At 42.0% G+C, this 16,573-nt stretch overlaps 1 protein-coding gene across 3 annotated transcripts in view; it reads left to right on the top strand.

The window, feature by feature from the left end:
- DPH1 (diphthamide biosynthesis 1) overlaps positions 1–16,573 on the top strand; it is a 343,917-nt gene that overhangs the window by 306,395 nt on the left and 20,949 nt on the right. For all 3 annotated transcript variants that reach the window (XM_089657705.1, XM_089657689.1, XM_089657698.1), the window contains exon 9: positions 6,454–6,554. In XM_089657705.1, the coding sequence (XP_089513831.1) occupies positions 6,454–6,554 (101 nt within the window). The remainder of the gene's footprint in view (positions 1–6,453; positions 6,555–16,573) is intronic.

Raw genomic sequence — 16,573 nt, 5'->3', positions numbered from 1 at the left:
TTGCCACAGATTCTCAATTGGATTTAGGTCTGGCCTTTGACTGGGCTATTCTAACACATGAATATGATTTGATCTAAACCATTCCATTGTAGCTCTGGCTGTATGTTTAGGGTTGTTGTCCTGCTGGAAGGTGAACTTCCTCCCCAGTCTCAAGTCTTTTGCAGACTCTAACAAGTTTTCTTTTAAGATTGCCCTCCATCCATCTTACCATCAACTCTGACCAACTTCCCTGTCCCCGCTGAAGAAAAGCATCCCCGCAACATGATTCTGCCACCACCATATTTCACAGTGCGGATGGTGTGTTCAGGGTGATGTGCAGTGTTAGTTTTCCGCCACACATAGCATTTTGCTCTTAGGCCAAAAAGTTCAATTTTGGTCTTATCTGACCAGAGGACCTTCTTCCACATGTTTGCTGTGTCCCCAACATGGCTTCTCCCAGACTGCAAACGGGACTTCTTATGGCTTTTGTTTCAACAATGGCTTTCTTCATGCCACTTTTCCATAAAGCCCAGACTTGTGGAGTGCACGACTAATTATTGTCTTGTGTACAGATTCTTCCACCTGAGCTGTGGATCTCTGCAGCTTCTCCAGAGTTACCATGGGCCTCTTGACTGATTCTCTTATTAATCCTCTCCCATACTCTTTCCATTTCCAGATGATAGATTGAACAATGCTCCGTGACATGGTCAAAGCGTGATAATTTTTTTATAACCTAACCCTGCTTTAAACTTCTCCACAACTTTATCCCTGACCTTTCTGGTGTGTTCCTTGGCCTTCATGATGCTGTTTGTTCACTAATGTTCTCTAACAAACTTCTGAGGGCTTCACAGAACTAAACGTATTTATACTGGGATTAAATTACACACAGGTGAACTCTAGTTACTAATTAGTTGACTTCTGAAGGCAACTGGTTCCACTAAATTTTAGTTAGGGGTATCAGAGTAAAGGGGGCTGAATACAAATGCACTGTACACTTTTCAGATATTTATTTGTAAACATTTTTTAAAACCATTTTTCTTCCACTTCACAGTTATGCACCACTTTGTGTGGTCTATCACATGAAATCCCAATAAAATGCATTTACATTTTTGGTTATAACATGACAAAATGTGGAAAATTTCAAGGGGTATGAATACTTTTTCAAGGCACTGTACATATGAATCACAGTAGGAGTACATACAAAATCACAAGCTCAAACTATTAAGCAAGTTTCATGGCAGTACATCAATAGCTACACATGTTACAAAGTCAAGCATACTCAATCAATGGTATCTATCCAGCACACTTCAAAATTAAAATGCAGATAAAGAAAATTATTCAGAATTATCTCATCCCTTTCTCCCCACAATAGGTGTAAATCAGGGGTAGGCGGCCTTAATGAGGTGGAGATCTATCTGAACAACATGGGAGAAGTCAAAGATCACTGGGCACAGTGTCACTTCCTCACACCTGATTTATTTGCCACACTGCCATGTTGCAATTCCGTGCATTGCATGGTTTAAATCAGGTTGTGAGAAGACAACATATCGCTTCCTGACCACCTGTCAAACACACTTGTCACTTTTCAGATGTGCAGCAGGCCCTTTAGGGCTTCTCCACACATAAAGTTGGGGGGTGGTAAATCTCTGCTGTTAAGTCACGATTTTACCGCCCTCGATCCCTACACCCCCCCTTTAGCTGCTGAGGCAGCAGCCAAAGGTGTACACTTACCGCAGTAGGAATTAAACCCCCTGTTGCTTTTGGTGGGTACTACTGCCTGCCAATCGTGACCCATTCAAGTAAATGGAGCCACTCTGCAAGCACTCCACAACAAAGGTAGGACAGAATGGGGTAGTATCAAGCAGACAAGCAGGAGAACCATTATTCAGACAGTATAAGGAGGCCACCAGGGGGAGAGATAGAAGGTTATCAAAAAGAACAACCCCTAGTAACAATGTTAAAATGTAAGATTCCTCGCCTCTATCAAGGAGCACCATATTTTGTCAAATTGTTTGGGACAATTATGCCCCATATTGGTCGACCTGTATAGAGGTAAGGTTGCATTAATCATAGATTTCCAAGCTGAAACCGTTGGGGCATCTGGTACTTTCCATTTAGACAAGATAGTTTTTATTGCATAATAAGCAGCATAGAACGTTAACAATTTAATATGTGTAGTGAAGGGTACATTTTCAGTTATACCAAGTGAGAAGATCTTTGGATCAACAGCAGTTGTAGCCCGGCTAATCGCACTGATGTCAGCAACCACCACCTGTCTGTCAGGGCAGGAGCCGAGGAACGGACAGGCAGGCCTAACAATGTAACGCACTGGCTGACGACAACCACCACCCACAGACCGAAGTCCCTCAGGGTGCGGAGTCTAAGTCCCAGGCTGCCCTTCACCAGGGCCCCTGATGGTGGGGATGGACTTGACGCAGCCAGGAACCAGGTCGCGGCCCCCGAGACACCTCAGCTGCGGTAATGGCCGCCGCCAATGGCGTGTAGCTGGTGGAAGAGACAAAAGAGTAATCAGACAGGCCGGGGTCAACAACAACAGGACAAAACAGTACAGGACAGCAGACGAGAATCACAGGTCACGAGCCGGGTTCAGCAACAGAGGGTCAGATCAAAGGAGAATACACAAGCCGAATCAGAATACCAGGAGAGTCAGAACAGAGTAATAGTAACAACAAGACACAAGTGCAAAGAGCATGTGCGGGCCACAGGCTTATATGTCATCAGCCATGCCCCTCTGGGGGGTGGACCTCAGAGACCTGAAGCCATAAAAAGGATTCCCACCATGCACAGCAGAATCCAAGATGGACGCCAGCACATGGAGTAACATAACCTCAGGGAAAAGGTAGGACCTTGACACTGTCAAAAGCTTTGAATTGGACAAGACCAAACCATATGTATAAAATTGTCTACTTCCTGATGGCATTTGGGACAGGTGTCGTCATTGGTGTGGTAAATAGCTGACAATCTCTGAGGTGTGTAATACACATGACCGCTGATCTTTGAGTTCTAACAGCTGCTCTGAGCAAAGAGTAGTCACCACTGAGAGACTGAGCTAGGTGCCGATCTAGACTCTGGGGTAGATCCAAACTTCAAAAGTCAGAATCTTTCCCCAGCTTGGATTGGCTGAGTGACATCACCTGAAAACGGGTCACAAGATTGCAGACCAAACTTCACTCCTGTGATCCATAGAAGTCCAGCCAAAAGAGCTTTGGCTATACTTCTCCTTTTAATTGTACAAATCAGTTTCTGGCTGAGATCATAAGGGGAACAAATTGTTCGAGTCCACGCTCCAATCCTCATCTGCTAGACCTGGTATATCTTCATGCCAAGCTTGATGCACTCGCTCTGACTTAGAGGAATCTTTACATGTGAGTCTAAGATAGATGGATGACAGGGTTCTATCTATGTTACTTACAGGTCGTAAAAAGTTTTTCCACGGAGTGGAAGAAAAAAAACATTTTTCATTGTGCAATTCATTTCCAGGTGACGTGTTATAGTGAGAAAGTCCATTCTGTTTACCTGTACCCTGTGTTCATGTAATCGGTTATAAATAAAAAGGTTTTATAGTGTCTCTGGGCATGTCAACAGCTATGTAAAGTAGCTCTGTGTTATACAGCCTCTGTGAATAATAGATGGTGGTGCTTGACACCTGTAAGCATAATTTCTTAAAGTGTGGTTCATCTAGGTTACAGGAGAAAAAAAAATAGATTTTATATATATATATATATACACACACACACACACCCATACACGAACACAATGCTCAAAAAAATTAAAAGAACACTTTTTAATCAGAGTATAGCATCAAATCAATTAAACTCCAAGGATATTGATCTGGTCTGTTAAGTAGCAGAGGGGGTTGTTAATCAGTTTCAGCTGCTTTGGTGTTAATGAAATTAACAACAGTTGTTTTAGATGGGCAACAATAAGACGACCCCCAAAACAGGAATGGTTTCACAGGTGGAGGCCACTGACATTTTTTTTCCCTACTCATCTTTTCTGATTGTTTTTCACTAGTTTTGCAATTGGCTAGGGTCAGTGTCACTACTGGTAGCATAAGGCGATACCAGGCCCCTACAGAGGTTGCACAGCAGTCCAACGCCTCCAGGATGGCACATCAATACATGCCATTACCAGAAGGTTTGCTGTGTCTCCCAGCACAGTCTCAAGAGCATGGAGGAGATTCCAGGAGAAAAGGCAGTTACTCTAGGAAAGATAAACAGGGCCGTAGAAGGTCCTTAACCCATCAGCAGGACAGGTATCTGCTCCTTTGTGCAAGAAGGAACAGTATGAGCACTGCCAGAGCCCTACAAAATGACCTCCAGCATGCCACTGGTGTGAATGTCTCTGACCAAACAATCAGGAACAGACTTCATAAGGGTGGCCTGAGGGCCTCATGACCTCTACTGGGCCCTGTGCTCACTGCCTGGCACCATAGAGCTCAATTGGCATTTGCCATTGAACACCGGAATTGGCAGGTCCGCCACTGGCGCCCTGCACTTTGTGGCTGCAACATCGGTCAGCATGGTGGTGGGTCAGTGATGGTCTGGGGAGGCATATCAATGGAGGTACACATAGACCTATACAGGTTAGACAATGGCACCCTGACTGCCATTAAGTATCAGGATGAAATCCTTGGACCCATTGTCAGCCCATACGCTGATGCAGTGGGTCCTGGGTTTCTCCGGGTACATGACAATGCCCGGCCTCATGTGGCGAGAGTATGCAGGCTGTTCCTGGAGGCTGAAGGAATTGATAACAATGAATGGCCCCCACGCTCGCCTGACCTAAATCCAATAGAACATTTCTGGGATATCATGTTTCGGTCCACCCGACGCCGCCAGTGATGCCCTGGTCCAGATATGGGAGGAAATACCCCAGGACACCATCTGTCATCTCAGTAGGAGCATGCCCCAACATTGTCAGGCATGCATACAAGCACGTGGGGGCCATACAAACTGCTGAGTACCATTTTGAGTAGCTGCAATGAAATTTCAGCAAAATGGACTAGCCTGCTGCATCATTTTTTCACTTTGATTTTGTCTTTGAATTCAGTCCTCTGTAGGTTGATAATGTTCATTTCCATCAAACGATGGGGCATCCTTACGTTCCTAACACATTACCCAGTCCATATCAGTATAGATATCCAGCATGATATGTTTCACACACCATTGTTTTTAACGCATGCTGTTAGACAGGGCCAAATTGATTGTTTTGCAGGCTGGCTGGTAAGTGTGCTGGGAAATCCTTTGTTTTTTGTGAGCATTGCCCTTCCATGTGCATCTTTGCTATTAAGGCTGGTTATAGGTTGGGACGATTGCCATTTTTTGTACAGTTGACTGAATTGGATGCAGTTTTGCCTTTGCTGTCATTTTGCTATAGCCGGGCGTCGTGCATCCCTGTACCTTTAAGGAGGGGTGGGCTCCCTCCAGGCACACCTGCCCTCAACGTATCCATTGATATATATGCTCTCACTGTGGAGACGCTGGAAGGTTTAGAGTTAGGTCCACAGTATACAGAGGACTCTTGACGTGGGACTGTGGCTTACACATGTATTTGCAAATGTGTGCAAAAAAAACCCCTCTATTTTTAACTGATCGATAGGGCCAAATTGGTTGTTTTGAAGGCTGGCTGGTACGTGTTTTGGGAAATCCTTTGTTTGTGATATGCATTACCCTTTTATGCGCACCTTGCTGCTAAGGCTGGTTATAGGTTGGGACAACTGCCATTTTTTTTTTCAGAACACACAGTGCAATGCAGTTTATCACATATGGAGCTCTGTAGCTGCCCAGCAATCAGGGCGCCTGTGTTGATTTGGTCCACGGCCAAAAGCATCTCCAGTGGACACGTGAGCATCAGAACTGGATCATGGAGCTATGGAATAAGATAGCCTGTTCTGATGAATTACGTTTTATTGTGTATTATGTGCATGGCTGGGTGTGTGTGTATTGTTTACCTGGGGAAGAGATGGCACCAAGATGTACAGTAAAAAGAAGGCAAGCCGGCAAAAGCAGTGATCCGCTACTGATGGCTTGGTGCCAGATACCAAGCATAGCTTCAGATGTCTGGTGAGGTCCATACCTCAATGGGTCAGTGCTGTTTTGTCAGTTGGTCATAATGTTATGGCTGATCAGTATATATTTGGGTGCATCTTTTTGAAGACAAACATCACTGATCTGTCACTGAATCAACCCAAGTGCAGATGGCCTTATTTAAATGCATTTGAGGAAGATGTCAAACTATATGTATGCATTTATGTAACAGCCACACATATTATAGTGAGTTCCATTCTTACTGTTTTTATAATGAAACTTTTAGCCACATATCAGCTTGTTGTTCTGTAGCTTCTGACTTAATTAAGGCTTACTCACTGAGGGATGAGGTTTGGATGGTTGCCTTACCCCCAAAAGCTCTCTTCTTTTGTGTAACACACTGCGCCTCTCTCTCTCCTCTTAGCACCTGGAGTCACGTCTACAGGCTCTCGGCTGTCGTTACGTGCGGCTTCTGCTGTCGGAAATCTTCCCTAATAAACTCAAGCTGTTCCCAGAGGTGGAAGCGTGAGTACAGAGAGCAAAGCTGTAAACACAGACACACACTGCGCACAGCCCTCAGCATGGGGTGAAATTAGGAAGGGACTTGCTGCAGCTTGACACTACTACACTGCTACTTCCCAACTGGATAATGTCATTATTTAAAGTAGCATTTTGTCTGAAAAAATCCTGGTGGAGCCACACTCTTGACCAACGGTTTCACGTATAGAACATGTCTTTATTCGCTTTCTGGCTTGAACACATAGACTACTAAGTACTGACACACTGGGCTCATTCAGATTGAAAGATCCTGCAGTGAGAAAAAAGGTTAATTCCCACTCTAAAGGACATTAGCACATGTATGACTGCCTACATTTTGTCATTCATGAATGGAGATGTCCTCAACATATGGCTTAGTGCAGTGCTGCAGCAGATTTTGAGGCACCAAAAATGCAAAGTAGAATTTCCTTATGGTTGCCAAAGTTCTCTTTATGTGCGAATGACAGAGACACAGAGGAATGAAGACAGGCATACATGTGCTTATATGGAGAAACGTTTTGGGCAGTAAGCTCTATAATGAACTCCATCTCCCATCTGTAGATGTTGGGTAGGTTACTCTTGGCATATACTGGGGAGTATTTGTTAATGGCAGTATTATTATGGCAATTTGCAAAGGTAAGTTACTTTTTGGAACTAGTATGGACATTTTATTGTCATTTATCCTTATGTTCAAAAAAAAAAAAAAGGAAAAACAAAGAAGAAGCAGTGACTGCTAAATTATTGAGACTTTTACACGAGGTATGCATGTTCAAGTATACAAGCTCTTATATGTCCCACACAGTGAATCTGCCAATATAAATAATAAAATTGATAAAACATATTCCCTTGTCTTACACCCAAACAAATCGTAGTAGTGAATAATGTCATATTACAGAGTGTGGGGGTGTAGTGTACTATTCACATTACATGATGTATACAGATAAAATGCCAAGAAGACAAAAAGAACAGGTGGTTTGGAGTTGTATATGAATGTTTGGGAGTGAAATATGGTATAATCTCCCGGATCACACCATATAAAACATGTAGTTCCTATTAGAGAGCTTGCTCATGTATCTACAAACATAATTTATTCCAAAGCTGTATTTCACACAAAAGTGGTCTGTAGTGTCTGAGATATTTTAAAGTAGTATTAACCCACTGCTTTTTATTGAGTATGTTGCTTCTGTATCGTTTAACCACTTCAATACAAGGCACTTTCAGTCCCTTCCTTCCAAGGCCAATTTTTAGTGCTGTCACACTTTGACAATTGCACGGCCATGCAACACTGTACCGTATGACATTTTTATAATATTTATTCAAACAGATAGAGCTTTCTTTTGGTGGTATTTAATCACCACTTTTATTTTTTGCTAAATAAGCTAAAAAAGACCGTAAATTTTGAAAAGAAAAACCTTTTTATTCATTTCTGTTATAAAATTTTGCAAATAAGTAATTTTTCTTCTTCACTGATGTGCGCTCATGAGGGTGTATGGATAGGCTGCACTGATGGGCGCTGATGAGGCGGGACTGAGGGGCACTGATATGCTGCACTGATGAAGCTGTACTGATGATGAGTGCCCTGATTATCAGTGTAAATGTCCCCTTGTCACAGGAAATTCATTTATCGCCTTTCCTTTCCTTGGACAGTGACAGCGCTAAGGAAAGGAAATGCTGATAACCAGCATTTGATTGGACACAGCTGATCACCTGGTAAAGAGCCAACATCATTGGCTCTTTACCCTTATCAGTAATGTGCTGTGTCCCATAAAGAGAGCCGTTAATTTTTGCCTGTGTTCCAGTTTAAGTTAGTGCCATGACCACTGCCCCAGGTTTCCAGTTTCAGGGTGGGTCCTTTCTCTTTCAGAATATTTTGGAGCCACCCTTGCATGCAACTAGAGTTGTGTCTCCCTACACTGTGTGCATCAATGGAAACACACAGCTCCATAGCCTAGGATGGCAAGGCACTCCCCTGCTCCTTCCTATCCTCCTTCTCCAATCAAACAGACTTTCTGGAGACTGCACTGTCCACTGTTAACTCTTTCCTGTGAAGACTGGAAGTTCATGGAAGCAGCACTGAGAGGAGCCAGCAGTATTGAAAGTTTTAATTTGCAAGTGCTGGGTTAAGATTAATAAAAATAAAGACATAAAAAATACAGAGGGTTTAATGCTACTTTAAGGACTTTTTAGAATCATTGGGAAGTAATATATCCAGCTACCCCAATGGTATATATTTTCTTCTTGTCCCATTAGGACCCATTTCTCAGCCCCCACCAGATCATCTACTGTTATCTTCCAATTTAATATAGTAGGGCAGCGTTCTTGTTTCCAAAAGTACAGAATGAGGCTTTTAGCCACATTTAAAAGATGCAGTAGAAAGCGACAAAGGGTCATATTTTAGGTGTGGACATCTCATATAGCCAAAACGTAATCTCTATCTATAATATCTGGATCTTCAGATAATATTGTCACTATTAAAGTGGTTGTAAAGGCTCAAGGTCTTTTACCTTCATGCATTCTACACATGCAAGTAAACCTGTGTGCAGCTCCCCCCTGCCCCCCTAATACTTACCTGAGCCATATTGCGATCCAGCGATGTGCACGAGAGCCTCAGCTCTCTGGAGACTTTCCCTCCTCTTTGGCTCCCACTGCTGTAAATCACAGCCAGTGAACCAATGAGGAGAGAGAGAGGGCAGGGCCAAGCCGCAGTTCTGTGTGTGAGTGGACACGCAGTGCAGTCACAAGCCTGCTTGGGTGTCTCCATAGCAAGCTGCTCCGGGGGCACTAGGCAGGAGGGAGGGGTCAGGAGCAGGAGTTTGCAATTGAATTGCAATTGTAGCAAGAGTTTGTAAACCCAAGAAAGGTGAGAAGTACCCTTATTTTCTATTCATATTGGTTTGAAGGCTGTTAGTGAATTCAAGGGACAAAGTGTAAGTGAATTCAAGGGCCAGAGTCTCAAAAGAAGTACAATAACTGAGTGTATTGCCAAGTGTCCATCAGAATTTTCCCTAGATTTTAGCAAAAGGAGTCAACATACATTAGAATACCTTAAGGCCCAAAATGATAGAATCTAGGATTTCTATCTATTCTCCATTTTCAAAAAAATAAAATATCCTTCTCTGGAGTAAACAATGAGAAGCTCCCCCAGTGCAGCTAATGGAAAAATACTGTAGTAGTTGAGCCAGTAACATTAGATAGGACCAGGGGACAGCCCTCCTGGGTAGCTGGTAGCCAAGGTGCACTAGCCAGGTTGTGTCCCACCTTAAACTTCCCTAAAAAGTGTGGACATATTCCAACTCTGGGAAATGTAAAAGCCCTCCTTTGCAGTGGGGCTGTGCCTACTGTGCAATGGTTAATTGCTCTTTCATGTCTTGGGGACAGTAAAAGCACTTTTTCTTCCCTGATCCTTCACTCCACTGGCAAATGACATTCCCTTACACTCCCAGAGTGTAATGTTACTCAGCATCCTCATGTCCAGTGCAGAGTTGTTGTTCCTACATCAGTACTGACGATATCAGGGGCATTCGACGGCTGGAGTGCAGGGGAGAAGAAGCTTAGGGAATGGTCTAGCAGCATGGAGGAGTAAAATTGCTTTACCAAGTCCTCTAGACATGCAATAAATGTGCAGTTATCTCCTGCAGTGAAAGTGCTACCTTGCTTCCAGGGAGGACTTTTACTTTTACCAGAATTCAAAGTTGAGCTGCCTACAGATATAAAGCACCTAAAAAAAAGTTATATTTTCATTAAAAACTGTTAATCTATTTTTGAAAGTAACTAGTGTACACATCTAATTTTTACTTTCTAGTAGCTACCTATCATTCTTTGTACAGTAGCACTTTAGGTGGCCATAGATGGATGGAAATTGGTCCAGTGTAGTGGTTAGCACTTCCACCAAGCAGCACTAGGGTCATCGGTTCAAATCCCAATGACGGTACTATCTGCACAGAGTTTGCATGTTCTCCGTGTGCCTGCGTGGTTTTCTCTGGATACTCCCGGTTCCTCCTACACTCCAAAGACATGCTGGTAAGTTAATTGGCTCCTATCTAAAATTGCCTTAATATGTATGAATGTGTGTTGGAGACCTTAGATTGTAAGCTCCTTGAGGGCAGGGACTTATGTGAATGTATAATACATATGTAAAGCATTGCATAATTTGACAGTTGTATATAAGTACCTGAAATAAATGTAGAATGTCGTGTGTAGGTGGGGTGGAGGCACACTTGCTGACGTCATGCTAACGGTCGGAGTGGCGGCCATCTTGGTACTCCATTTTACTTCATTTATTTTATATTCCACGTGGATTGTTTTACTCAGTTTTTACAATAAAGTACTGCACCATATATAATTTCTGGGCACCTGTGGTGAGCTATTTTTCCTAAGAGAGAGCCACCTGCAGTTTGCCTATGTCGGAGCATTCCACATAGAGGCTTCTGGCTGTTTCCTATGTTCTGAAGTGATGTGCATACATTGTGTTTACCAGTAGTTTTCTGGTGAGTTTACATCTGACAGAGGTGGTGGATTTCCTCACTGGATCATTTCACAGTTTATCTTTCACCGTGATTGCTGTGCCTTAGAGTCCCACGTACACTACTCATTGTTTATATTTATGGACTTTATTCATTTTCACTTTGTATGTTGCACTTGACTGTTTCATATTTATAATTTATTTAGCGCTGTATTGTACATCAGCACTACACTTGGCTGTTTCACAATATTTAATTATTTAATTTATTTATTTAGCACTGCACTTTATACCACACCTGAAATAAATGTATGGTCAGCTTTAGATTGGGAGTGGAAAGCGCAGAACTAGATGCCAGTCAGGGGTGCTGCAGTGCACATGGGTTGACAAGGAATATAATGCCAGAAGGACAGAGAAAACAGACGAACTTACCATTCACATGTATTTCTTACCTGTTCCTAGTCAGTAATTGGACAATGAAGTCACAAGGCTGTAGCTCACCTGCCCGCCAGCCTATTTCAGCTGTGTATTTAGCTGTTTGCATTGAGTAGCTGACAAGCCAAGGTGGCACCATAAATAACAGCACTCTAGGAGCTGTAGTTAGGTTGAGGAGGCCTGTGTTACAAAATAATATTTTTCTTGTATTTGGGAAATTGGAAGAGCAGTTTCAAGAAATGTTACTAAAAAGCTCTACTGTAAAACTGGCTTTTGAAGGTCACTGCTTGCATCCCTTCATGTCTGCCAGAAAACATCTTCAGTCTTTCACACCTTATACTAGTTTAGGCTATATGGAATTCTTTTCCCTTGCTGCTCTAGTGCTGTTCCTTTTTAAATGTTTTCTTTCTGACAAATTGCAGGCTTTAAAACAGCCTCACCAACCAAGGTAAATTCTCCCCTTTTATGTCCTACAAAATAATTGTTCTCGTTACAGCCTACAGCTTGTCTGCCTATGCGCTTAGGGTCTCATGCACATGGGTGCTTCCTTTGCAAGTTGTGTTTATTACACAATAAAGTAGCTTACAAAAGCAGAAAAAAAACAGTAGAGTGCTTTTACACAGGGTGGTTAATAAATGCATAGTAAAAAGAAACCGTAATTGGAGGACCATTGAAAACTAGTAAGTTTATTTTATCATACCTCATCAATATAAACAGTGTGTTAAACGGTGCTCAGAAATTGTTCCTGTGTGTCAGGGGCTGACATAGGTGCTGGTTGCCATGTATGATACTGATTGGCCTTCAAAACACAACTGAATCATTACCTGGCTTTATTATTGGAAATCCAGGTCTTAATCAGCAGAGATGATGATAGATACATTAGTAATCATACTGCAAATGCAGAAATGGATTTGAACTTAAAAAAATAAAAAATTGCTATGTTATAGGGAACATTTAGAAGTGTTAATTGTGCCTATGCAGACAGCCTTAATCTGTATATGCAGGGTGAGAACTACTGTGCTTCTGACTCTCAGGAGATATGAAGTGAGATTTGATGATGATACTACTTTTCTGCTCAGTGTTCTCCTTGCTGGAGGCTCTGACATAAGGATGCAAAACCCTGCCTCTATCAAGATGACTGATCCAATCACGCACACAGTGCAGAACTAGGCAGTCAAGTCGGTAATAGGGAAGAGATCAGCTTTCAGGGAATAGCAATGACTAATCCATTGCCTTCTGCTTGCATTTGTGTAACAGCTTCCAGAGTTCGGTTACTTTTTATGTGGCTCTTTCATCCTACTCTGTGCTTAACAGGCACTATAATCTGCCACAGTGCAGCCATACTGCTGTACAACTATCACTGAAACTGTGTATATTATAGGTAATTAATCCTAAAATACCGGTTCTGCTCCCACTGACAAGCTCCTAGCTGTCCCATCAGCGTATTGAATTGGTCCTTCTTTTCTCTTACAGGCTAACTCCTCAAGAACAGTCTGTTTCTAGCTTTAGAAAATAGCCCACTCTTGTGTGAGCCTCTGCCAACGCCTGACTCCACAATGTACCTAACTCCCCTGCAGTTTTTAGTTGAGCTTGAGCCAGCTGAGGAGGGTAGCACTGACTTCTAAGAAATAAGACGTACAGTATGTATTTTGTTTGAAAAGAGTTCCAGATGCATCTAGTCTTATAATTTTGGCAAAGGGTCCTCTCAAACAGATGGATGAGGGTCCTGCGAATTCTAAAGAATTAAGTAATATGGCAGTCTGAAACTGAGCTTCATTTTTAAATTAAAATTAAGCCTTATTAAATCATTAAAGAAAAATGTTTTTCTGGTTCCTAATACTGCATATATAATAGACAAAAGGAACCTTAAAGCAGAACTCTGGTTAATACAATTTTCCCCCATATATAAAACATCTGGTTCTTGTGACTGTAAGGGTTCATCCACATAAGAAGGCATGTCTGAATTAGACATGTTAAATTAAAGCAGAATTGAAGGCTTTTTACGACAGACTGAAAGCAGGCACCTGAACTGTTAGGAGGTAACTATAGTGCCTTTAGTTATACTTTAACTTTAAATGCAAAATACAGCATGCAGGAACTTCAGTGCAACTTGCTGGTGTGGTCAGACTTCAATGCAGTTTCATATAATCTATGAATTTTCTCTGCACTGAAGATTACAGCAAAATGCACATGATATGATTGAGCCCTAAATCTATTATGGTTCTCTTTTATATCACCAGTTAATTCCCAGTTGTTTTTTGTTGGATAGGATAAAGGCTATGGTTGGGTCTATGAGCTGTCATTTAGGTTGCAGTATTGGTTAATTTGGGCTGCAGCTGGGGCTTTAATTTGGACTGCGGTGATTTGGATTGTGTATAGGGTGGTGATTTGGACTGTAGTTAGGACAGTTATTTGGACTTCAGTTGGAGTGGAAATTTGGGTTATGGCTAGGGTGGAAATTTGGGCTGTAATTTTGGCTGTGCCTAGGATGGTAATTTAGGTAGAAATTTGGGCTGTAGGTAGTGCTGTCATTTGGGCAGAGGGTAGTGCTGTCATTTGGGCAGAGGCTAGTGCTGTCATTTGGGCTGCAGTTAGTGCTGTCATTTGGGCTGCAGTTAGTGCTGTCATTTGGGCTGCAGTTAGTGCTGTCATTTGGGCTGCGGTTAGTGCTCTCACTTGGGTTGGGGTTTGGGTGGTAATTTGGCCTGCGGTTAGGACACAGTAATTTGGGCTATGGTTTGGGAGGTAATTTGGGCTGTGGTTTGGGAGGTCATTTGGGCTGTAGTTTGGGAGGCAATTTGGGCTGTGGTTTGGAAGGTAATTTGGGCTGTGGTTTGGAAGGTAATTTGGGCTGTGGTTTGGAAGGTAATTTTGGGCTGTGGTTTGGGAGGTAATTTTGGGCTGTGGTTTGGGAGGTAATTTTGGGCTGTGGTTTGGGAGGTAATTTTGGGCTGTGGTGTGGAAGGTAATTTGGGCTGTGGTGTGGAAGGTAATTTGGGCTGTGGTTTGGAAAGTAACTTTGGCTATGGCTATAGGGCGGTAATTTGTGCTGTGGCTAGAGTGGTGATTGGGCAGTGGTTAGGGAAGTAGCTAGCTAGGGTTTTCGGAGATCAGAAAAAGTGTTTTTCAGTTCTCAGTTTTTCCATTTTTAAATCTGAGAAAAAGTACATTCAGTTGAGTCATGTCTGAGCTAAAAATCACTGAAAACTATTGTGGACATTGAGCAACACCTAATGCTGATTGTTTTTTAAAGGACTGGGTAACTGTGGTTAAATACATCTTTATATAAGGGTGGCCACAAACAAGAATATGTCCTTGTCTTAAACTGGAACATAGATATAACAGGGAATTATATTCCTCATACAAACATAACGGTTACTAGAGGTTTTATGCTTTGATATAGTCATGTAACATTTGTGTGACATTGAAAATTCTTGTATTTTGCAAATGGAGCACATTATTCACATAATAACATTACTATTACATACACACTCATCTATTTCCACTATTTGTACTCACTGTTCAACCAAAGCCATATAACTGAAATGTAAAAAAATGACTTGAAGACGGCTGCTAGACTTTTTTTTCTCTATGTAATGGACTTACTGCGCTGTCTTCTGAAAAGCTTTTAGGTGCAAACCGTTTAAAGTTGTGAACAGATCTGGCAAGTGTTCTTAAATTCCTGATACAAAAAAAAAAAAAAATAATAGACATAAGAAAGAAGAAGAAAAAAAACAAAGCTAACAAAAATACCCTTAAATGTTTATATTTAACTAGAACAGTAAAGTTAAGAGCATTAATGAGATGCCTATTATTTCTGACCTGATGAAAAGAAGAGGTTAGCTCCCGAAAGCTTGTTAGGAGAAAATGCAGCCAGTCCATTAAAAAAAAAAGTATCGTAAACCACAAATGTGGTGGAACATCATCCTTCACTGGACTGAACTGGATGCTACATTAAATTATAAACAGAATATTTTATGACTGGTTTTTAAAGGCTGAACAACTTTTTCTTTTTTTTTCTTTATCTAGTTTCAGATCTCATTTTTCTTAACCCTCTCAGCCTTCAAGGCCACAGGTACATGCTTACAGCAGAACAAAACACTCCTATCCTTGCCATCTAAGACTTTGTTTGATCGGCAGTTAGCAAGATGCTACACATGTGATCAATTATGACACCAGACATTTGATGGCTTGGGAGCACAAGCAACTGTGACTGTTATCATTCATGGCAAGCCTTGAATGTAACCATTTTGGGAAACTGTTAAATTAATGGATTTAGTTCCACTCTAAAAAGTTCTCATATCATAATCAGAATATCACAACTGTCCCGCTATTTACTTATTATCTTTTTTATCTGTAGCAACCAATAAGGACATTTTAAACTCATCTATGGAAGAGCAGCATTGTCACCTAGGACAAGAAGTATGTTAGGACTCTCCGTACATTTCTCCTCTTCTCTTCTCCCTAATATAAGAGAAAGTAAGCTGTAGTCCCTAACGCCCTTCATAGCAACGCTTACTGTAGTGTGTTTGTCCACTTAATTACTGCCTGCCCGCAATGTACTGCAGACAGGCTGCCACTGTAGGCAAAACAACATACCTATACGTCACTGCCTACTTACGGGTTTCAGGTGCACGTATGCATGCACCTTGGCCAGCACCCGCTGTGGTTGTACACAGAAGGAGCCTGTCAGCAAGTCCTGGCCAATGATTCAAGGCTGGGACCTGCTGTTTGGCTGTGTACAATCGCTGCCAGAGCTCTTTGTTGACAATCAACACAGCTCTGTACAGAGGGAGTGATCTCTGTGTTTCTCATCCCTGTAAAGCAGGGAAACTTAAAGATCTAATAGAAAAAGCAGCGCAATTTACTCATAGTTAGGCACACATACACTGTAACCCCTTTATTGCCCTAGATGTTAAACCCTTCTCAGCCAGTGTCATTAGTACAGTGACAGTGTATAATATTGTCACTGATCACTGTATTAATGTCACTGGTGATGTCAGTGGCAGTTAGTTCCCCCCAATATTAGTGTCAGACTGTCTGCCGCACTATCGCAGTCCCGTTTTAAGTCACTGATCACCACCATTAGTAGTGTAAGAAATAAATAAAAATT

Source organism: Staurois parvus, unplaced genomic scaffold (genome assembly GCF_062004578.1).
Source record: "Staurois parvus isolate SC_StPar_1 unplaced genomic scaffold, SC_StPar_1.0 ptg000029l, whole genome shotgun sequence".
Classification (NCBI taxonomy): domain Eukaryota; kingdom Metazoa; phylum Chordata; class Amphibia; order Anura; family Ranidae; genus Staurois; species Staurois parvus.
Note: the sequence above shows the minus strand (reverse complement) of the source record. Positions and strands in the feature narration are given on the sequence as shown.